Source organism: Bos taurus, chromosome 23 (genome assembly GCF_002263795.3).
Source record: "Bos taurus isolate L1 Dominette 01449 registration number 42190680 breed Hereford chromosome 23, ARS-UCD2.0, whole genome shotgun sequence".
Lineage (NCBI taxonomy): Eukaryota > Metazoa > Chordata > Mammalia > Artiodactyla > Bovidae > Bos > Bos taurus.
In genome coordinates this window covers 51165593-51184613 of record NC_037350.1, presented here as the reverse complement: position 1 = coordinate 51184613, position 19021 = coordinate 51165593, and the positions used below count along the sequence as shown (strand labels likewise).

The window sequence follows — 19021 nt, the reverse complement described above, 5'->3', positions numbered from 1 at the left end:
TGCCTGAAACTAACTATAACTTAATCAGAGGAACACGCATGTGTTTCAGGAGACCCTCAGGCCTCTGTGATACACAGAGGGCTCTGTGTGTGTGAGCGAGTGTGTTTGAGCATGTAGATATACGTGTGCACACACTTATTGCACTTTTCTATAGAGAAAGATTGAGGATTTAGTCAGAAAGGTCTACCATCCAAGGACAGTTAAAAAAACTAAAAAACCCTGCCTCCCTGAGACCTGCTGCTGTCAATCCTCACACAGCGAAGTGTGATCTCTACAAATAAACAGAACCGCCAGGATCAGGCGACCCCTTCCCACCACACACCACACGCTTGCACTGTACACCTGACTGTCCTCCAGCAGCCGCCCACCTGCCAGGACCCCCACCCACCACGTCCACTTTAAAGGACCTGAACTCAGCCGTCACCACTGGGCGGGGGGAGCCCTCCTGCCACCCACCGTGCCCCTGGGGCCGGAGCCCGTGGTTCAGTCCCGGCCACTGTGACAGGGCCATGTGGCAGTGGTCCCTGCAGAGGGAGGTGTGTGTCCTGAGGAGGGAGAGGCCCGGGGCTGCCCTCTGTCCTCACGGGGTGGGGGGCAGGAGGGGGGTCGGGCCTCAGGCCGGTCTCCCTGCAGCCCAGGCCATGATGTCCTGGAATCTGCTTAAGCCTCCCGAGCCCCGCGACATCCCGCCGCCCACCCTCCTCTCTTCCTTCCCCACCAACCACCCCAACTCCACCTCTAGGAGCCCTGACCCCCATCAGCCTGCTCTCCTCTCTTCCTTTCCCACCGCGGGAACCCTGCACCGCCCACCCCCAGCCTGCTCTCCTCTCTGGGGTCTTTGCTCCCCATCCCTCCCCGAGGCAGGAGAGCTGGGGGGCGGCTACAAGGGCCTTCCTGGGATACAGGACTGCAGGATATTTTTAATATACTCTAATGTCGCTACAATACAATATGACATTTACGTAATAAAATATAATAGCGTATCAGATAAAATATTTTAATATTAGGTGAAGGTTTATATTTGTGGTTTGCTGTTTAATTTTAAAGGAGATATATATAATTTCACCAACTTGCTCTTGAACTCAAGTATTTTACTGAGGTATAAGGTGGATAAAAAGGCCCCCCAACCCCGTTTTAAATAGTAAATACCCCTGTGCTTATAATAATTTCATAAATGGCTTGAAAAGTGATGGTACCCTTGTGGGGATTAAACATGCAAATACCCGAGCACACACGGGGCTGGACACATACAAGCACTGGGTGTTTTAGCTGCTGTTATTAATGATAATCCTGCTGCTGCTGCTGCTAAGTCGCTTCAGTCATGTCCAACTCTGTGCGACCCCATAGACGGCAGCCCACTAGGCTCCTCTGTCCCCGGGATTCTCCAGGCAAGAATACTGGAGTGGGTTGCCATTTCCTTCTCCAATGCACGAAAGTGAAAAGTCAAAGTGAAGTCGCTCAGTCGTACCTGACTCTTAGCAACCCCATGGACTGTAGCCTACCAGGCTCCTCCGTCCATGGGATTTTCCAGGCAAGAGTACTGGAGTGGGGTGCCATTGCCTTCTCCGATGATAATCCTAGTACTACCTAAATTATAAGTATAATGGCTTTGATGTGAGTAACTGAGCTCCAGGCATTTTAATACAAGTAACCACCTTGCAGGCAAGGTGGTTCTTTCTCACCCTCTCACCCCTCTCTGACCTTCCCAGCCCCACGGGGCCCTGTGCACACAGTCTGTGTGAGGGAGCCCTTCTTGCGGGTGTGCCATCAGGAAACAACCGTCCTCCGAAAGAAGACAAGATGGGCTATGCTTCAGAGAGCAAAAAGCCAGGCCGGGTTTTAATCAAATTCATTTAGGCTCTGGAATTATTCCAGCTGCGTCTGAAAGAAACACTGACAGAAAGCAGACGCAGAGGAGCTAAGAAATGGCTGGCACTGATAGCACCACAGGGGCCGTGGGCATGGCCTGAGGGCCTCACACCCTCCTGCGGGCAAGACAGGCACTCCATCCCAAGCCTGGCAAGGCACTTTCTCACTCACCCCTTTCTAAAAACCATCTGAGAGTTGTAACGAGAATCTCAGGAAACAAGAGGAAAAGAAAGCTGAAGGGTCACAAAGAACTCGTCTGAAAACCAAGATGCCCAGAAACCCCTCTGGAAGCTGGGAGGTCAAAGGAAAGTGATAAAGGACAAAACAAACCCCAGCCTTCTGTGCCCAAACCACCTCCAGTCCCCGCTCCCCCAGGGACAGAGGAAAGTGATGGGACGGAAACCCTGTCCCCCAGGAAAGGCAGGATGGAGGCCCGGCAGCAGATCGGAGCTCAGGGGCCACTGAGCACTTGCATTTATAACCGTTTCCTGGACCAAAAGTCTGTCTCGCCAGAAGTTAAGGGATTCACTTTTGCAACATGCTTTCACATCCTGCAGGGGAAAGCAGGTGCTGACTTTACTCACCTCCGAGACGACAGCACATTGACATACTTTAACTTCTATCCTCCCCACCTGATAATGCTTCAATAACCTCAAGTATGTATGGTTTTAATTTTGGATACTTGATATACTTTAATGTGTGTGTATTTTAAAGTGTTTCAGATTACAAATGCCACACCACTTACCGTAAACTAGCCTACGGACCAACAACCCTGCAATTAAGGGTGAATTATCCTCATTCAATAGATTAAGACTCCAAGGTTCCCAGAGGGGAAAGCCTGAGTTGCAAAGTCCCAAAACTGGACCGGAGCCTTTGCTCGCGCATCCCTGGGGGCTCCTTCTAAACCGCCTTGCCCCGGGCCCACGCACATGCAGGCAGCCCCTCTGGGCCACTCCTGGCAATGCTGACTCATCAGCAGCCCTCCGACTTCCCCGTCTGCATCTGGATCCCTGTGTTTGCTACAGACCCACACTAAAGATCAATATCACAGCAGAAAGGGAGTAGCAGAACACCTGTAATCACACACTAAGCTGGAGACCAGAAGGGAGTGACTGCAAAGCGCCAGGAGGGCAGAATAAGGAAACGCTTAGAGGAGACAGGAGCGGGGTGGACGGAGGCCAGCGCCCCTTCCACCCAGACCAAGACCTGCACACATCCTGACTGCCCCTTCCAGGACTGTTTAAATAAGAACCCACTGTTTGCTTTCTCAGCTCTCTGGGCACAGTCACCACCCACAAGGCAATCAGGGGGCCAGAGTCCTGCCCCTACAGCACTGCGTTCTCGGGCAGGTGACCTCTGTCCCTCATGATAAGCTGCTCTCACTGCAGGCCTTAAGGCCTCTGCTGAAGAAGAGGGTGTGTGTGTGGGTGTGTGTGGGTGTGTGTGGGTGCGTGTGGGTGTGTGTGGGTATGTGTCGGAAAAGACGACTGTAAGGAGAAGAAATGGGGGAGGGAGAAAACTACAGGAGGGAGAGAAAAAACAGATAATCAAGCCAGGACCTTTTGTAAAAGGTGACCCAGGTTGGCAGCCAAGACTTTTCAACAGTTCACCATGTCTCCACACAGCCAGTCTCCAGAAAATCCAGGAGAAATCCTGACAGTGCCTGGTGGTCCTCGCCCAGGTGGGCCCTTGACCTGGTGGGCCCTCAGGCTGCTGGTCCTTGGCCAGGTGGGCCCTCGGCCTGGTGGTCCTCGGCCAGGTGGGACCTCGGCCAGGTGGGCCCTCCACCACCACCTTCCCAGTGTGAGGAGCCATCCTGGTGCGTGCCCTGCTGCACACAAGCTTGTCTTTCCTTGGGACTGGCCTTGGGTGCAGAACCCGGGCTCCTGGGCAGAAAAATAGAAAACCTGGGAAGTGAGAGTCTGCTCTACAGAGGGGCCAGGATGCAGGCTCCAAACTCGGACAGAATTCGTCAGAGCTGCAGGAGACCACCATGGGATATAAGAGTTAGATTTATAGATGAAAACTGTGTGTAAGAATAAAAATAAAACCAACTCCTGGCATTGCTATGTGTTATAATTGAATTTAAATGTTAATGAATCAAGTTAATAAAGTCCTCTCGTGGAACACACCATTAACAAAAGTGAACTGAAAAGCATACCCAGAGCAACAGTCCCGACACCAAAGGTACGGACACGTCTCTGAATGTGTCTGAGTCTCTGAAAGCGCGATCTTCAAGACATAACAGTGAGTCAAGGTTTTGCCTTTAACACGTCAAAATTAACAAACTCTGATCCTACTCGCATGTATTCCCCTAAATTACATAATCTCACTGAAAACAGAAAACCATACAAACGACTTAACGTGTAAGCCAAAATCTACAAGCAGAGTCTGTGACAGCTGTAGCACAGGCAAGGAGGCGTCGCATGGGCCGTGGGGTGAGGAACCTTAAGATGGGGTCCCTCGCCCCGGAACGGCCCTACCCACCCTCGCTGACTCCTACGGAAGATCAGCGGGAGTCCAGAGCTGCTGCGAGAGCCTGTCCCAGTCTAGGCAGTAAGGTTTGCTGAAAGGCAGGGAAGCGATTCAGAAACAGAACGACGAAAGCAAGCGGTGAGATCGGGCTCCGACTGCTGTCATCACGGTGGTGCACTTTCCCCTGATACTTTATACCCTCTTAAACTTCACAATTTTTCTACAGTATGCACATAATACTCTTTTTAAAACTGGGGAAAGTGTTCAGGAAAAGACAAGCTGTATCTTCAAGTCGCCGCCGCCACCACCCGCTCAGCTCCAGCTCACTCCTGAGTCACTGGGACTGTTCCACAAGCAGCCAAGGGTGAGTCCCACCCCAAGGCCAGCAGACTGAAGGGGGAGGACCCGAGACTGTCCACGCTGAGAGCTGTCCACGCTGCCCAGCTGGTTCCTACTGCAGCTGCAGAACCTGGGCATCTTCGAGGAGGACTGGAATCGAAGGTCAAACGCCAAGAAGAAAATCAAAACCTTCTTTTGGAACAAGCCCCAAATCTAGAGAATTGCTGATGCTGGCAGAATGTCAGTAATTCCTAGAGAGTGAGCCGGAGCTGTGAAGACGAGAGCAGGGGGTGAGACGGGGTGGGCTGGAGGACGGAGTGGACAGGCGAGGACTGCCTCCTTGGGGTTCTGAACAAAGGGTGTGTCTGCACAGGTGCACCTCGGGCCACAGGGGTGGTGCTCTTAGCGGCCAGGCCCACTCCCCTGGGCCGGCCACGTGCAGGCTGCCCAGAGCTCCCCTGCGCCCTTCAAGCAGGGGCTCCCACACCTGCCCCCAGTGGCTCAGCTCCAGGCACGTAGGGACACAAGACCATCCTTCAGTGAAACCCAGGCATCGGTCCCCAGGCCACCCCTTCCCCAGCGAAGGGCCCCAGCTACCCAGAGACCCCCTAAAGAGCCTGGCCAGAGGCTGTTCCCCAAGTCCTCCTCGAGTCCAAGCCACACCGGATGTCACCCAGATTGACCAGCCCTCCTCAAGTCCGGTTTCCATTACACGCGCTGGAAACTCCAGCCAGGAAACGAGGGGAGGCATCCAGGCCTTCACTCCCTGCGTGGATCTCCCTCTTCCAAAAAGTGTATTTAAAGAGAAGAAAATCAATGCAAGCAGGAGAAGCAGCCCGTGTGGCTCAGAGAGCCCAGAGGGAACCCCAGGCTTCCTGGACACAAGCCAAGCCGCCACCGAGCACGGGACCCCCACAGGGGCTTCTGGCCCCCAGCCGGGCCCCAGCCACTGGCCTGCTTGCCATAAAGGGTTCCTTCTAAGACACCCCGTTGTTTCTAGGAATTAAAACCAAAATCTCCAAAATAACAGTATGGTAATAGAATAAACTTAAAATCTATATGCTCGAACATTACTAAAGACTAAAACACAATTCAATGGAAAAAAAAAATACTACATAAATTGAAATAATTCAAAAGTTCCTAAACAGTCAAAACAGCAAAATGGATGTGGGGGGAGGGGGTAAAATGAAAAACCACTACAGTCCACAAAAAAGCTAAAAGAAAACAATAGAAATGGTTCAGTATTTGTTCTAACTTCTATGTTTCCTTCCCAAGGTTTACATTAAAAAGCAAAACTTTCTGAAAAACCCACCATGTATTATCACCTCCCCTGAAAACCAACCCCTCCCAAAGTCTTCCTATTCACCCCTGAGAAATTCACTCAGTACCCGCCCTGCAGGGCATACCCAGGTTTGACCAATGTCATAAAGCCAAGTCAAAACCAGTCAGAACCGCCCCAAACCTGATTTCACTTTCAGGTTCCCAAGTTAGACCTGAAACAGCAAGAATCTGCACCTTCCCTCCCGCGCCCTAGGAGGCAGCCCAGGTCCAGAGCTGTCAGAGGGGCGGGGGTCCTGGCCCCAAGGCTGCTGCGGTACTCTCTGTGAAGTGGGCTCTGCCCAGCGTGCCAGGGAATGTGGCGACAAACGAAATCTCCAGCAGGCAGCTCCTCGTGCTCACAAGTACTGTGCACGGTGCCCAGTGGTCGGCAGGCACCAGCTGGACACGGCGGGCACGGTGGGCAGGCCCTGCACGCCCTTCCCAGCGTCCTGGTTTCCAGGACACGGCCTGCTCCAGGGCATAAGTCATGAGACGTGTCCTACCCTGCCGTCCAGAAAAAGCAGTCATCGCAGGCCCGGAGACTTATACTTGAGCCCTGAGAATCAGACAAGTAACTCTTTTTTAATAAAGCAGTATTCAGCGGAGGGCCAAATGCCACCAACAGACCAATACCAATCCATGACAGTTACAGCCCACTCTTCTACAAAGCGAGAAGAAGAGACAGACTAATACAAAAGTAGGTCCCACAGCCCAGAGGATGTGATTTGGTGATTGTTCTTTACTCTGACAACACATCCTTGTTACACTTCAGTGTGCAAGATGGCTGGGACCACAGAGGAATTTGCTTAAAGTTCCCACATTCAAGATAAAACTTGGCCACTGCATATCATTCTCAAGTTTTTCTCAGTCTACGAAATCTGGGATGGGCTGATACTCAGGACTCCTCCTAGCTCATCCCCCCAGACCCAACACAGGGCATGGCAGGAGCACCTTCTCCTTATTCCCCGCATCATTTCTGAGACAGCAAGCAGGACACCGACTTCTCAGTGTGCCCACACGACGAGAACTAAACCACAGCAGTCCCGCCGCAGGCCCACCCAGGTGTCCTCGCGTGCGAACGGCCACAGCGTGTTACACGCGTGCCGCAGTGACTTATTTATTCTGATCACAGAAATCAACATGCGTGTTACACGCGTGCCGCAGTGACTTATTTATTCTGATCACAGAAATTAACATGCGTGTTACACGCGTGCCGCAGTGACTTATTTATTCTGATCACAGAAACTAACGTGTGTTACACGCGTGCCGCAGTGACTTATTTATTCTGATCACAGAAACTAACATGCGTGTTACACGCATGCCGCAGTGACTTATTTATTCTGATCACAGAAACTAACATGCTGTTACACGCATGCCGCAGTGACTTAATCTGATCACAGAAATTAACATGCGTGTTACACGCGTGCCGCAGTGACTTATTTATTCTGATCACAGAAACTAACATGCGTGTTACACGCGTGCCGCAGTGACTTATTTATTCTGATCACAGAAACTAACATGCGTGTTACACGCGTGCCGCAGTGACTTATTTATTCTGATCACAGAAACTAACATGCGTGTTACACGCGTGCCGCAGTGACTTATTTATTCTGATCACAGAAACTAACATGCGTGTTACACGCGTGCCGCAGTGACTTATTTATTCTGATCACAGAAACTAACATGCGTGTTACACGCGTGCCGCAGTGACTTATTTATTCTGATCACAGAAATTAACACGCTGTGAAGTTACCTGTCAAACTACGTGCGCCCCCAGACGACCAGTTCCTTGAGAAACGTCCCAGCCATCGCGCTGGTGGCCACATCCCCAGCACCTAACTCAGCACAGGACAAACCTCAGCAGGTATTTGTTTTTGTGTTCAGTCGCTAAGTCGTGTCCAACTCTTTGTGACCCCATGGACTGCAGCACATCAGGCTTCCCTGTCTTCACTATCTCCGAGACTTTGTTCAAACTCATTTCCATTGAGTTAGAGATGCTATCTAACCATCTCATTCTCTGCAGCTCCCTACTCCTTTTGACCTCAATCTTTCCCAGCATCAGAGTCTTTTTCCATGAGTTGGCTCTTCACATCAGTGGCCAAAGTACTGGAGCATCAACTTCAGCATCAGTCTCTCTAATGAATATTCAGGGTTGATTTCCTTTAGGGTTAACTGGTTGGATCTCCTTGCAGGTCAAGGGACTCTCAAGAGTCTTCTCCAACACCACAGTTCAAAGGCATCAATTCTTCAGTGCTCAGCCTTCTTTATGGTCTAACTCTCACATCCGTATATGACTACTGGAAAAACCACAGCTTTGACTAAAATGACCTTTGTCAGCAAAGTAATGTCTCTGCTTTTTAATATGCTGTCTAGGTCGGTCATAGCTGTTCTTCCAAGGAGCAAGTGTCTTTTAATTTCATGGCTGCAGTCACCATCTGCAGTGATTTTAAAGCCCCCCAAAATAAAGTCTCTCAGTGCTTCCACTTTTTCCCCCATCTATTTGCCATGAAGTGATGGCACCAGACACCATGATCTTAGTTTTTTGAAAGTTGAGTTTCAAGCCAGCTTTTTCACTCTCCTTTTTTACCCTCATCAAGAGTCTATTTAGTTCCTCTTCACTTTCTGCCATTAGAGTGTTATTATCTGCATATCTGAGGTTGTTGATATTTCTCCCAGCAATCTTGACTCCAATTTGTGAGTCTTCCAGCCAAGTGTTTCGCATGATGTACTCTGCATATAAGTTAAATAAGTAGGGTGATAATATACAGCTTCAACATACTCCTTTCTCAAATTCAAACCAGTCCGTTGTTCCACGTCCGGTTCTAACCATTGCTTCTTGACCTGCATACAGGTTTCTCAGGAGGCAGGTTAAGGTGGTCTGGTATTCCCATCTCTTTAAGAATTTTCCAGATTGTTGTCATCCACACCGTCTAAGGCTTCCACATAGTCAACGAAGCAGAAGTAGATATTTTTCTGGAATTCCCTTGCTTTCTCCATGACCCAACAAATGTTGGCAATTTGATCTGGTTCCCATGGAACCTGACTCGTCCACCACTGAGCATCCTTCCCACTGTGGCGCAGATGCTTTGTTCTTCCTGGAGCTATTACTAATTGCTCTCCAACCTTCCCCAGCAGCACACTGGACGAGTTCTGACCTGGGGGGCTTGTGCTCTGGTGTTACATCTTTCTGCCTTATCATACTGTTCACAGGGTTCTTGCGGCAAGAATACTGGGGTGGTTGGCCATTCCCTCCCCAGCAGACGTTTTGTCAGGACTCTCCACTACAGCCCGTTCGTCTTGGGTGGCCCCGCACGGCACGGCTCAGACCCTCACTGAGTTGGGCAAGGCCCTCTGCCATGACAAGGCTGTGATCGTGAAGGGGCTGGCAGACATTTACTGCATGAATAGACATGCCACTATTAAACACGAAGCACAAAATATAGATGCTTATATCTTTTAACATTTCAATCCAAAAAAACAAATAGCAGGAATTTAAAAGCCTTCTTCACCAAAAAATCACTTCATTTGGTAAAACCTACCATGGCAGACAGCTCAGATTTTCTGCTTTTAACCCTATAAAGTGAAAGTGAAGTCGCTCAGTCGTGTCCAACTCTTTGCGACCCCATGGACTGTAGCCTGCCAGGCTCCTCTGTCCATGGGATTTTCCATTTAACTCTATAATTTCTAGCAAAATACCAACTCATCTCTTTCCAGTGTACACATTTAATTATAAATTCACTACAGTTAATTTTGAGCAAACTCCAGGAGATAGTGAAGGACAGAGGAGCCTAGGGTGCTACCTCCATGGGGTCAAAAGAGCTGGATATGACTTAGCCACTGAGCAACTACAGATAATAGTCACTTTTTAAATTCTCCTATTGGACTTATCTTTAAAACTGATATTAAATGACTGCGCTGCTTAAATACAAGATGTTTTGCCCTCAATAGATTACAATCAGCATTCAGTCCTGTAGTCACAGCGCATGTCACTCTCAACAGACTTCAGAGGTCGCCAGGTGACCCCTTCGCGTGACAGAGTCAGAAAAAAAATCACAGCTATACACTTAATCGGTGTCAAAACCCAGCCTCTGATTCTCACTCAAGTCCACTGTCTTTCCTCAGTTAATCAATTAACTACGTGTAATGTAAAGACATAAAAAACTCCCACCAGGTAACAGTCTCTGACCAAAGCAGGACCTGCCATCCTGGAGCACTCACGCTACATAGGATTAGCGTCCGACCATGGCCAGCAATCCTCTCGCCCCGGGAGGATAAGCCCGGCTCCCAGATCTGCTTGACTGTAAGACCCACCGGACGGCAAAGCGGTTTACAGCCTGCAGCTGATCCAAATCCCATGGAACCTGCTGCCTGCACAAAGCGAGGCAGACTACTGTACCCTCCATGTGCAATGCCCTCTCCTCATACGCAAGAGCGCTTTCTATCTGGCTGCTCTATGAAGAGAAAGTCCATCCTAGTAAGCTCTCTATTTCATGCCAGATTTCTTTTCTTGTTGTTCAGTTGCTAAGTCATGTCTGACTCTTTGCGACCCCACAGATTGCAGTATGCAAGATCTCCCTGTCCCTTACCATCTCTCAGAATTTGCTCAAACTCATGTCCTTTGACTTGGTGATGCCATCCAACCATCTCATCCTCTGTCGTCCCCTTCTCCTCCCGCCTTCAATCTTTCCCAGCATCATGGTCTTTTCCAATGAGTCGGCTCTTTGCATCAGGTGGCCAAAGTATTGGAGCTTCAGCTTAGCATCAGTCCTTCCAATGAATATTCAGGGTTGATTTCCTTTAGGACTGACTGGTTTGATCTGCTTGCTGCCCAAGGGACTCTAAAGAGTCTTCTCCAGCACCACAGTTCAAAGGCATCAATTATTCAGCGCTCTGCCTTTTTTATTGTCCAGCTCTCACATCCTTACATGACTACTGGAAAAACCATAGCTTTGACTCTACAGATCTTTGCAGGCAAAGTAATCTCTCTGCTTTTTAACATGCTGTCTAGGTTTGTCACTGCTGGTTTGTCATTGCTAAGACCTCTTTTCTATCTGGTAGGTATAACTGTTCCAACAGGGCAGCAATTGCAAACACCATGCCCAAACTGACACAGCACTTAAGGGGTTAAGCAGTAGCTCAAACCCACACTGGCCAAGAAGTCCAAATCTTCTTCCACCGCCCCAAGACAGAGTTCCAGCCTCCAGAGAGTTCACAAGATAAACTGCCAAGACAGTATGACCCAAATGACAGCGAAGAAAGAAAAAAAAAAAAAAAATGAGCAGCACAGAACATAATGATGGATACAGATTTGCCTTACTGCTGTAATCTACATCCTTTCACAACTGCAAAACAAAAAAAACTCTTGAATATGCTTTATTTCAAATGTGACAATTTATCCACCTCCCCTTAAAAGTTATTTACCTGTTCTTAGAATTAGTTAATACTAGTTAAAAACTTCAGAGAAGGCAATGGCACCCCACTCCAGTACTCTTGCCTGGAAAATCCCATGGACGGAGGAGCCTGGTAGGCTTCAATCCATCAGGTTGCTAAGAGTCGGGCACGACTGAGCGACTTCACTTTCAGTTTTCACTTTCATGCATTGGAGAAGGCAATGGCAACCCACTCCTGTGTTCTTGCCTGGAGAATCCCAGGGACGGGGGAGCCTGGTGGGCTGCCGTCTATGGGGTCGCACAGAGTTGGACACGACTGAAGTGACTTAGCAGCAGCAGCAGTTAAAAACTTGATAGGAAATAAAATTGCTGGGATTTATATTTCACACCTGACTTTGTAAACAAGGATGGGAGTCACCTCTGGGCAAAGTGTTTAACCTCTGCCTTTCCCAGGGGCGACAAGAAAGCTGCCTCACAGGAGGGCTCCCTGCTCCGAAAGCGAAACAGAGGCAGAGCCCACTGGGCGACGTTCGGCACACAGTGGACGCCCGCGCGGCTCAGTCACCGTCGCCGCCCCTCGTCACCGCCACGTCACCATCGGGAACATCGGGGCCACGAGCAGGCTCCCCCTGGGCTGCCTGTTCCGTCGCAGCCCCAGGGCGGGACACGCGGCTGGCGCTCAAGCGCCTGCGGACGCTGACCGCACCACGGTTACGGGCACGTCTATGACTGAATAGAGGACGGTCAGCCCCCAGGTGTAACTGCCTCCAGGAGGAGACCAATTAAGCGTGAAAAAATTTGCTCCTAGAAATTCAGGAGATATGAAATGGAGAACCGCTCTCAGCCTGAACACAAGGCTTGTTGGGGGAGAGAAGCGGGAGGGCTCTCTCAAGTGAGGGAAGCATCTGTGCAGAGCCGACCCCCATCAGGGCAAAGGCAAGTCAGCAGTGCGTGTCCAGAGCAGGCTTACATGTCAGGGCACAGGAGACTGGAATGGGGGGCTACCAGTCTCCTCAGAAACGCGGGCCTGTCAGCGAGGACAGACCCCAACCTGCAGGGAGCAGAGAAGCACAGGAAGAATGGCTCTCGCTGCCAGTCCTCAGCTGCCACCTCCTGGCTTCTGCATCCACCTCAGAAGCAGGTGAGGCCTGTGAGAGCCGCCCATGTCCAGGGAACCTGGGCACCTGCTCTATGTATGTTCCCTCTAAAGGCTACGGGGGACCTACAGCAGCTAGAACACAATCAAATCAGTAAAAACAAGAAACAAGGCCATAAAAATGCAATTCCAAGACAAAATATTATAGCTTAAATAATCGGACCTCGACAACTCAAACAGTTCATCTCTTTGCTCTACACAAGACTCAGCACAAACGTGCGGTCTCCCAGCAAGCTAAGTCCTCTTGGCCAGGACTGCCTTTCCAACCGCGCACAGAGGAACGCTGTGTCTCCCGCGTGTCATGGCCAGGACTCTGGAACTCGGGCCTGCTGAGATGTCCGAGCACATCGAAACCACTTCGTAAGGCAAACCCAGGGTACCTGTGGGTATGCAGGACTCACTGGTGCAACTCCTCCATATTTAAAACACCAACGTCCTACCAAGCAGACCCGACAAAACAATCTGAGTTCCAGCCTGCCTACGCTCCCGGCTGAGACTAGCCTGACATAACCCACAGCAGGAAGGCCAGGACACGTCTACAAACGCTGACCGTTCACTTCTCCGAGTCCCCACCCACCCAGTGTGCTCCCCGGGCCCGTTAGGGGGATGACTCTACTGAGCTCCTCGTGTGTCGTTCTGCTCTATGTCCCCCTGAGAGCTCAGGGCTAACGAAGCCTCACCCGCCCACCCATTCTGTCTCGACTGTCAGGGAGCCCAAAGCTGAGTCTCATGCCCGCCTGACGCTGTCCTTGGCGCTGGGGACACAATCTCCATCTTTCTACAGCCCACACTGCAGACTCCTGCTTCTTTCATTCTCCTTAGGATGGTCCAATGATGTGATTTTCATTGAAGCCACCTCAGAATCTTTTTGGAAAGGAGCAAGGAGAATGAAATTTCATAAATTATTACATATGTGTTAGTCACTCAGTCATGTCTAACTCTGCAACTCCCTGGACGGTAGCCCACCAGGCTCCTCTGTCCATGGAATTCTCCAGGCAACAATACTGGAGTGGGTTTTCACTTCCTTCTCCAGGATAAATTATTACATATCCTCCCATTATTACTACATTTGATCCTCACTGTCCCCCACCGCCCTCCCCGCGACCCCCCGCACTCCTGTACCCACTGCTCACCCAGAACACAGTCGGAGCTACTTCCAGCAGTCAGTGGCTTCTCCCAGAGTCCTGAGGCTGGATGAACCAGTCACGGGGCCTCTAATTCTTGAACAACACAAAGTTTGTCACGTGCATTAAGTCCCTGCACAGCTGTGCAGCTCTGGAGGGCAGAGTACACCCTACGTACCCTCATGTTCCCAGAGGCATCAAAGCAAGCCGTTCATCCCGCAGACACACAGTAAAGACACGCTCCATTAATAAGAAGAGTAAGTCAACATTCTGGAAGCCTACGTGGAGAAGTCATGTGAGGTGTAACAGGTCAAAAAAGGGTTTCTATCTTAAAGGTGTTTACAAACCAAAGAAAGTTAAAAAAAAAAAAAAAAACTAAGGCATGTACACGACCAATGTAACCAACAGAGACTCTACTTGTGTAAATACAAAGAAATGAAAATACAAACCCTGGAATGGCTGCACCTGGCTGGATGCGTGCAGGCACAGAGGCTTTTAGTTAAGAGGAGGGAGATCTGGGAGGGCATTCAGCCACAAATAACGACCCTGAAGAGGTACAGGCAGCAATATTCCAGCAGGAACATTCCCTGGCGCAGTAAAGAAGGGCAGGTGCAGTCACACCACAGGGTGAGCCCGGGGGTGGGGGCAGAGGGCTTGGAGGCGGCAACGCAGAGCAGGGCCTCCGCTCCCCCCGGCCAGTCAGTAAGAAAAATCCCCGGTAAACCATTCAGGGCTGCTGTCAGGAGAGATGGGAGGGAGGAAGCTGGGGTGGCTGTGACAGTGAAGACGAGAGACCACGGCAGACAGGCACCTGAAGTGCGCGCTTGGAACAACCCGTCCTAGAGCCCACGCCGGCCCAGGGGCCACGGCAGCCCTAAGGGCCAGAGCAGCGGTTTCCACCTCTCCTCTAAGAAGAGATCCCTTCTTAGAGTAAAGAATCCCTTTGCCCACCCCATCTCTCTCTCTCACACACACACAGAGCTGTAATTTCACATGGGTGGCTCGCTACAGAGGCAATGTAACAAGATGCCTTAGAGCAATTCTTGGGCTCAGATCTCAGCCCTGACACTCAGGAGGTATGCACCCGCAGGGAACATAACCTTGCTAAGCCAGGTGTAAAATGGGGACAGAAAACATATCTGCCTCTTATACAGAGACAAAACAAATGTTTAGCAAAGTGAGCCCTTCAGTAAGCTCTCACCCAAAGTGATGAAGAAAATGGACCGCGGGTGTGTATCTCCAGACCCTTCCCATTGACCTCACGGCTCTCCCAGACCCGGGATACCCAGGGCAGGAGCCACTGTCCTGGAAGTTAAGTGCAGAGCAGACCAGTCACCTCCACCAGGAGGGGTTTACGTAGCCCTCAGAGTTCAGCACAGGCCAGGGCTGCAGAAGCCAACGACACCACCCAACAAGTGAGGGGACAACACAGAGGGTGGGTGCTGGGGGCAAGCGGGAAACACTGGTGAAGAGATGAAGAGGCGGGCCTTAAAGGTGGAAGTGCTCCTCCGAGGGCGGAGGTGCCCACTGGCACCTCCAGCCCACTGCTCTCAGGGCTGTGAGCAGGGTTCCTTTCTAACCCGGTGGATTCACACTGCTGGCACTTAGCTTGCCATGAGCCATACGAACAGAGTTACAAGAACAGCTTAACTGACTTCTCCCCGATACTGAAAGCATGCAGTCTCTTGACTGAATTCAAGAGTTCTCTTCCTCAACCTCGCAGCTCCAGCCCGCCCACCTCTGCCACCAGTTTTCAAACCCGCATTTACTGTAATTAACGTAAACCCAGTGAGAGAGGTACCATTAACCAGGAAGTTATCAGGTAGCCAGCAGTCAGCATTGCCTAAGGCTCTAGACGGTTTCTACTTTCAGCCCCAGAGAGGCTGAGGGCAGTGTGAATCCCGCTGGACACCTCCTAGTCCACGATCGCTGCCTCAGTTGCCCCGTCTGTGAAGTGGGGGTCCTAAGAGCACCCCCTGGAAAAACAGCTGGGAAACCAAACGAGATGCATCAGCAGGTGACCGGCCGCAGTGGGCAGAGCAGCAGGCGCCTTGGAGTCACCACCTTTACTCGCGCCGCCCATCATTTCCTGAGCGCCGGGGTCTGCGGGGTGGGGGGACCCGAAAGGGCAGGCCCCGCCCGCCGCCACCTAGGCCGGGCTCGGACACTCCTCTGGGCCCGGCGGGAAGGGGACCGGCTGCCCCACGTGCATGTGCGGCCGCGGACACGGAACTGCCGGCGCTCACAGCAGCTCCTGCGAGGCGGGCTTTCATGTTTAAAAAGCACAAAACAGGCGCACATTTCCTGGTCTGCAGCCGCACAGCCCGGCTCCCTCTCGTTTCCTCCGCGACCGGGGGACCGGCGAGGGGCCGCGGCGGCAGAGAAGCCCCCGCGCGCGGACCCCGGCGGGGCGACCCCGGCGCCCACCCCTGGACCCCGGCCCCGAGCGCGCACGGGGGCGCCCCAAGCCCCCGGCCCCAGAGACCCCGGCCCCCGGCGCGGACCCCCGGCCCGCTCACCTGGCCCGTGATGCCCGTGATGAGCGCCACCTTCCTGGGCTTTCCCGTCTCGGCGTCCCCGGCGCCGCAGGCGCCGGGGTAGTGCGCCGCCGCCTGGGCCATATCCGCGCTCTGACCCGAGACGCCGACAGCCGGGGGTGTGCCGCGGAGCCGGCTGCAGGGACCAGCAACGCGCGGCCGGCCGCCACACTGACAGGCCGCCCGAAGGCCGGCGGGGCGGGCCGGGGGCGGGGCGGCCGGGATGCTGCCCGGCGGGCGCCGCGTGGTCGCGTCACCGCGCGACGCTCCGCGCAGCCCGCCGGGCCCCGCCCTCCCCGGCCTCCCCGCCAGGGCCGCGTCAGCTAGCGCAGCTCCGCGCTGCCCGCCGGGACCCGCCCACCCGGCCGGGGCTCCGCCCCCCAGCCCACAAACCCCGCCCCGCCCCGCCGGCGCCCCTCCCACCCCACAGGGGCCGCGCTCGCCGGGAGGGGCGGGGCTTAGGGCGGGGTCTACACCCAGGGGCGGGGCGTTGGGCGGGTCCGCGCGGGCTGGTCCAGATTGCTGGCAGACGCTAGGATGCTGGGTCTTCGCGCCAGGCCTGCCCCTCGTAAGGGCCGGCAGTGGACCGGGCGGGCTGTCAGCCACCTGGACTTGCCCATCTCACGCTGCTCGTCCTCCCCTCCACCCTCCCGAATCTCCCAGAATCATTGTACCTAGGGTGCCGAGTTGAGCTACGGGCTGACCTTTACCTTGGGAGAAGGCCCTTAATTCTGAATCCAGGGGTCACGGCCCTGGATCATCGGCTTTGACAAGTAAATTCTGCAGAAAGAAAGATAGAGCTAAGTCGTGTCCGACTCTTACGATCCCATGGCCTGTAGCCTGCCAGGCTCCTCTGTCCATGGAGTTCTCCAGGCAAGAATACTGGAGTGGGTTGCCATTTCATTCTCCAGGGAAACTTCCTGACCCAGAAATTGAACCCAGGTCTCCCGCATTGCAGGCACATGCTTTACAGGCTAAGCTACGCGGGAAGCTATGTGTAATTTCTGGAAACCTGCTGTAATACCTTTTGAGGAGTCTGGTTCTCTGCTTCCTGAAGGGCCCTGAATGGGGTCACACATGTGGGCAATGACCAGCCTCACTTCCACTCTGCTTTCGGGCTCTTCTCACGTTTCTCTGAGGCTTGGAACCAGGCAAGAGGTTCCAAGTAACTCGATTCAAAATGCTGTAGTCAGGGGACTGGCAGAGCAGGACAAGAGTCTCTGGCCTCACCCATGTGCAGTGTAACGAATTCTTGAAAAGACTGCACAGGTCAGTAACCTTGGACATGTCCACTTTCAAAAAATAATTCTGATGCAAGGTAGGGTCCTAGCTTGAGGCCTGCTGAATGTGGCTTCCACCTGGCAGTGGCAGGTAGGGCAGGGAAAGGAGTGGAGGTGACTCAGACCCTGGCGAGGCAGGAGGTGTGTGTACCTGAACCCCGGCGGGAATCCAGGGCGGAAATGGAACTTCCCAGTCCCCTTGCTCTGCCTCCCAGCATTGTGCATATTCCTCTCCCCAACAGACCCGCACAGACCAGCTTCACATGACACGCTGGGTGACTTGGAGGTGCCCGCCTAAACTGCCGGACCCCTGCAGACCTCAAATCCTCAAATAGAAAAGCTCGGGATTTAATGAAAAATCTCTCCGTCCCCTAAAGTCATCAGGAATACTCCTTAGCTTTGTGGATAGACTCATCTTTGGGTTCACTTGCCTCACTCCTGTCTGTTCTACACAGAGAATGGCTGAAGGCAGGTCTGTGGCGCACCTCCTTGGTGAACACAGAGGCCTGAAGCAGAGAGAGGGAACCCTGTCATTGGAGGAACGTGCTATAAGCAAGAAATGTCTGTGAAATCTACTAGAGTCCACGAAAAACATGTTTGTCTTGAAATAAATATGCTTTGAATTAATTTGCAGATAAATTATTTAACATTTCCCTGAAATTGCTGGGAAAAAACGGATACTTAGGGAGGATGTGCCAAGTTTATCTGCAGCTGAGACCCCCATCACATCTCTGACCTGTCCTGCTAAGAAGCCTGATGCTGGAAGACCCCCAGACAGAAGATCGACTATATTTTAGGGCCTGTAAACAATAAAAAAAAAAATATTGAGGGAAAAGGTAGTTCCGAGATACAGTGGGAGATTTAAAAGGAAGGATATTTCCCTAGAAAATGTCTCTGAAAAAAGGGGATGAAACAGCAAGACGAGTACAGCCATTTTGGAAAAGGACGGAAGAACGGCCTTAAGTAAGCAGGCTCAGTAAAACAGAGCACCTACAGGGTTGGGCTTCTGAAAGATTCTCTCTGTTCCCTGATGTATGTACATAGTTTCCAAAGAACAAAAGCGGGATTGTAAAGCCCCACCCAACAGAACTGCCAGTTCCCTGAAAGCTACAGATAAAGACCTGACAGGTGTTCCCAAGCTGTTCTGCAGGAAGCAGACCCCCATCCGATGAAAATGCTGGAAACTGCCAAGAACAAGCACGTGGCCCCCAGCCCTGCTGAAATCAGATGGTTGATGATGCTTGAAACTTCACCTCGACGCCAACCAGTCAGACAACTGAGCACAAGGTAATCAGGTTTCTGTGGTCCTCACCCTCAAGTGGCCTTTAAAACCCCTTCCCTGAACGTCTCCAGCAGCTGGTATTTGTTTCTGCCTTCTCCCTTGTACACAAGCTCTCCTTCCAGTATAAAATTTTGCCTACCAAAGAGCCTTGCAGGAGCGATACACATTTCTGTGGCCTTGTTGTCCCCAGATCTGGAGGAGACCAGGAACAGCAGCAGGCTAGCACACTGGTTTGCACAGACCGCCGCA

At 52.1% G+C, this 19021-nt stretch overlaps 1 protein-coding gene across 2 annotated transcripts in view; it reads right to left on the bottom strand.

The window, feature by feature from the left end:
- GMDS (GDP-mannose 4,6-dehydratase) overlaps positions 1-16402 on the bottom strand; it is a 434986-nt gene extending 418584 nt beyond the window's left edge. Inside the window, exon 1 of one of the 2 annotated variants that reach the window (XM_024983738.2) lies at positions 16193-16402. In XM_024983738.2, coding sequence (XP_024839506.1) covers positions 16193-16294 — 102 coding nt within the window. In that variant the 5' untranslated portion in view covers positions 16295-16402. 2 annotated transcript variants of the gene reach the window in all.
- Positions 16403-19021: the final 2619 nt, after the last annotated feature.